The sequence below is a fragment of the Curcuma longa genome, chromosome 12 (assembly GCF_044706935.1).
Source record: "Curcuma longa cultivar G26 ecotype Majalengka, Jawa Barat chromosome 12, ITB_CL_G26_1.1, whole genome shotgun sequence".
In the NCBI taxonomy this organism is placed as follows: Eukaryota; Viridiplantae; Streptophyta; class Magnoliopsida; order Zingiberales; family Zingiberaceae; genus Curcuma; species Curcuma longa.
This window is the reverse complement of record NC_133872.1, coordinates 8,958,080-8,962,104: the sequence shown is the minus strand read 5'-3', so window position 1 is coordinate 8,962,104 and position 4,025 is coordinate 8,958,080. Positions and strand designations below refer to the sequence as shown.

At 44.7% G+C, this 4,025-nt stretch overlaps 1 protein-coding gene across 1 annotated transcript; it reads left to right on the top strand.

Annotated features, from left to right (window-relative positions):
* The first annotated feature begins 1,148 nt into the window (after nt 1-1,148).
* Nucleotides 1,149-2,191, top strand: LOC141842855 (putative mitochondrial protein AtMg00530). The gene is given in 4 exon segments (XM_074730845.1): nt 1,149-1,306; nt 1,863-2,038; nt 2,041-2,079; nt 2,082-2,191. Coding segments are annotated over 4 exon segments (483 nt in total).
* Nucleotides 2,192-4,025: the final 1,834 nt, after the last annotated feature.

Here is a 4,025-nt window from a genome sequence, read left to right as displayed (position 1 = left end):
GGATTTCTTGAGCTGACAAACATGAGATGGAAACTGTGGATGGATAAACCCAGGTGGTTGCTCCATAAATATTGTTTGCTCAAGATGACCATGAAGAAAAGCATTAGAAATATTCAATTGTCGTACAGGCCAATTAGAACTGACAGCTACCGATAATAATAATCTGATAGATGTAATTTTGATGACGGGGCTAAAGGTGTCATGAAAGTCAATACCTGGCTGTTGATTAAATCCTTTGGCTACAAGACGAGTTTTGTACCTTTCAAGAGAACCATCAGCTCGATGCTTAAGACGGAATACCCATTTAGAGCCCACAACATTCATGGAGGGAGTGCGCAGAACTAGAGTCCATGTTCCATTGCGAAGAAGTGCATCAAATTCTGTAGACATTGCACGGCGCCAATTTGGATCCTTGTTTGCTTGTGAAAAATAGGTCGGTTCAATAGATTTCGAAGAGACCACCAAAGTATGTGGAAGGGGATATCGAGTTGCCATTGGTGGACAATGTGCATAGATGTCACTTAAAGGAAGCATACGATGAGAATCACTTGTTGATGGCAATGAGGAAGTGGGCTGACAAGGTGAATTCGACGATGGACCTGTATTATTTGAGGAATCAGAGTTAGGAAGCATATTATCCATTGTTGGTGAGGCTTCCAAGATTGGACACGGAATAGGATCCAATATATTATTCCCTCTGCTAGTGTGTCTAGTTCTTGTTGGAGCAGCAACTTGAGGTGATTCGGATGATATAACATTGTTGTTGGAGAGTCCCGGAGCAGGACCTAGGATGCCATCACCTCCGGCAATATTAGGTGTCATCAAGAAAGTGCCACCTGTATCTGGAGGGGAGACTGAAGAAGCTATCGAAAAAGGAAATAAAGACTCATCAAAAGTAACATGTCGTGAAGTATATATCCGTCCTGTAGGTATATGCAAGCAACGATACCCATGATGCAAATTACTATAACCAATGAAAACATATTGTAGTGAACGAGAATCAAGTTTGTGTTTAGAATAGGGGCGTAACCATGGATAACATGCGCAACCAAAAATTCGAAGAAAAGTGTAGTCAGGAATTTGATTATAAAGTTTTTCTAAAGGACACTTTTGATTGAGCAATGGAGTAGGAAGTCGATTAATGAGATATGTCGCAGTACAGACAGCTTCATCCCAAAATTTACGTGGAACTGATGCATGATGGAGAAGAGTTAAGGCGGTTTCAACAATATATCTGTGTTTTCTCTCAGCAGAGCCATTTTGTTCTGGAGTATGAGGGCAAGAGACTCGATGAACAATTCCACAAGTGACTAAGTCTTTTCTGAAAGAACTCGCGCCCCTTATCTAAAATAGTTATATGTGTATATATATATTAGATACTAACTCTTTGGTTGGATCGGACAGGGACTTCTATAAAGATCTTTCCACTCATTCATCATACTCAAAGTCGAAGTCACGGCAGGGGGGGCTCGGAAAAAGAACGAGAATCGGTGTCGTGGTGGTGCTACGAGATGGCGATTTCTCGTATAGAAGAATAGATCCGCGGACCTATTGATTGACCATAGATGCGAACCGATCGACCGCTATCTAAGAGAAGATAAGTAGTTCTTCTATCGTTCAAGGGCAAGGGGAGAACATGTAGCGGCTTGCCTAGATCTCGTATTTCCCGTCGGTCAAACCAACGATTCTCTTCTCAAAGTAATAGAGAGAGTCTGTTTCTTTTTTGATTTTGCCGGTATGTAGCTCCGCGAGCTAGGAGCGCATCATCGGGGCAGGGCGAAAACGAACATAGGATCATCATCATGGCCCTTTTCTTGTTTCTTTTGCTTGTGTCCGGTCCGTTGTGTGTGTTTTTTTTTAAGGCTTATCCGGGGGCTGCTGCTCTGGGGCATCCAATTCCTCTTCTTTCTTTTGCTGCCGATCTCACATCGAGAGCAGCTCCTTCTTGTTCAGGGTCATCAGATGAGAGATCTTCCGGAGATTCCGAGAAATCGGTCAAGCGGGAGGCTACCCTCGACTCACCTCTTAATCTATAAAAACCCCTCCCCAGAGGAGAGCGGAAGCTCCAGAATGAGTATGCCCTGATTCCCGGATTCATTCTCGTCCTGATCCACCATTAAATTTTCGGAATCTACAAAAACATTATAGGAGAGGGCTTGTAATGATCTTCTCAAAGATCACAAGGTGCTGAAGAGGGGGATCTGTAGGTTTTTGTGAAAGGGATGCTCTTATCATGTTATTGCTTAAAATAAAAACCGACTCTATTTGATGTCGATTCATCCACACTTCCATTCCTTGTAGAGGAAGGCTAACTGCTTGCTGGCTGGGAGCTGTATGAGCGGTAACGTCCACGTACGGCTCCGTGAGAAGGTGGACGGAAATGGCCTTGTTGTACCTCACTCCCGTCTTCAATGGGGTCTGCTCTTTATTTTTTGGGAGAGAGAGAGAGTTTTTTGTTTGTGTTTTTTCTGTTCAGGGAGAGTTTTTTGTTCTTCTTCTGTTTAGGGGGAGAGAGAGAGTTTTTGTTCTTTTTGTTCTTTCTTTTCTCTTTTGTCTTTTGTCTAAGGATAGAGGATTTGGCCTGGCCCGTCAGCGGGCTTCTTTTTGTTTCGGGGCAGCAAAAAGTAGCAGATTCAATGATTCGACTCTTTGTTTTTGTTTTCTCGTTCCCTTTCAGTTCTCTTTGTTCATTCACGACTGGCATCGCAATTATACTGGTAATAATTTAGGGAGAAGTCTCTCTCCTTTCTTTTGTGTTTTCTCACTCGTCCCTTGTGCGTTTACGCTTGAATTCAGGATTCAGATCTGACAGCAACCGGAAGAGATTCAACTCTTTCAGCAACGGGACAAGATTTCACTCGTCTAGCAACGGGAACAGATTTAACTATCAAATCGGAAACGTACAGTCATACACCCGAGTACCTTCCTGACAGAATAGAGTCCTTCGCTCCTTGAATCGGTAGATTATTGTAGTATGGCCAGCCTCGCCGTCGCTTCTTCGACTATAGCCCTTCGGCTTCCCGAACTCCATTCTTGAATTCGCTCTTGCTGACGGTAGCTATGTGAGTGAAATATGTTCCCGTAGCTGGCTCTGTTGCGGGTAAGGATAGCACTTAAAAGGACTTCTCACTCTTGGAATTAACAGCAGCAGAAAGGTTTCATTCTGTTCCGACCTCAAACTCCTCCTAAAGAGCTGAGTTGAGTGTTTGTACGCCTTCATAACAAATGGTTTGTTGAAGCGTCACCCCGGGAGAAAAGAAGGCGCCCGGCGTCACCCCGTCGATTCCTCGGGCCTTGCTTTATGAGTTTATTCTGTTCCGGTAGCAAATGTTCTCGTTGAATGGGAGCTACACTAAATTGAGGAAGTCCATATAATATAGTACTTCTTCCTTCTGCTCATGGTTGAAAGGGAGGCATTAATTACTAAAAGTTGCTGGTGCCCGGTAGCTTAATTCGGGTTTGAGGCTCTTCAGTCTGGGATATGAAATAGCAGTGTAGGACTCGGGAGGCAACCAAAGCTACTACAGACTCGGGAGCAGCCCAGGAAACTGCAGCTACTGAAAAGGGCTCTACCGGCACTTCTTACTATACTATAAGTGAAGCCCGTGAAAGCAGGGTATCGCCAGATAGCTCGCAATACCGTAATTAAGGGCAGACGTAAGGGCAAATCTTCGGCACCCGCTTCCACATTCCATTGCAGTCAGAGCACAGGCTGAACTTCCGCCCACGTCGTTAGCACTCCTTCTCTTCACTACTCGTAGGGATTTCCCCCTTGAGGGACCTTCTTTCACATCGTTGCACGTCCATCTATCCCGCTACCCTTGGAACGAGCGACCTCCCCTGCTAAAGTCAATAATATGGACTTTCCCGGTTGCTTCTTTGGTCTATCCCTAACGGTCTTGGCTACTCTCCCTACCGGAGAAAGGCACTCCTTTGCATTGATCTTCGGGAGCCCACGTATCCGACTTTCCAACTTCCCCTTCCTCTCTTTCCTCTTTGCCACCCTTTCAGAGCCTCTCGAACGA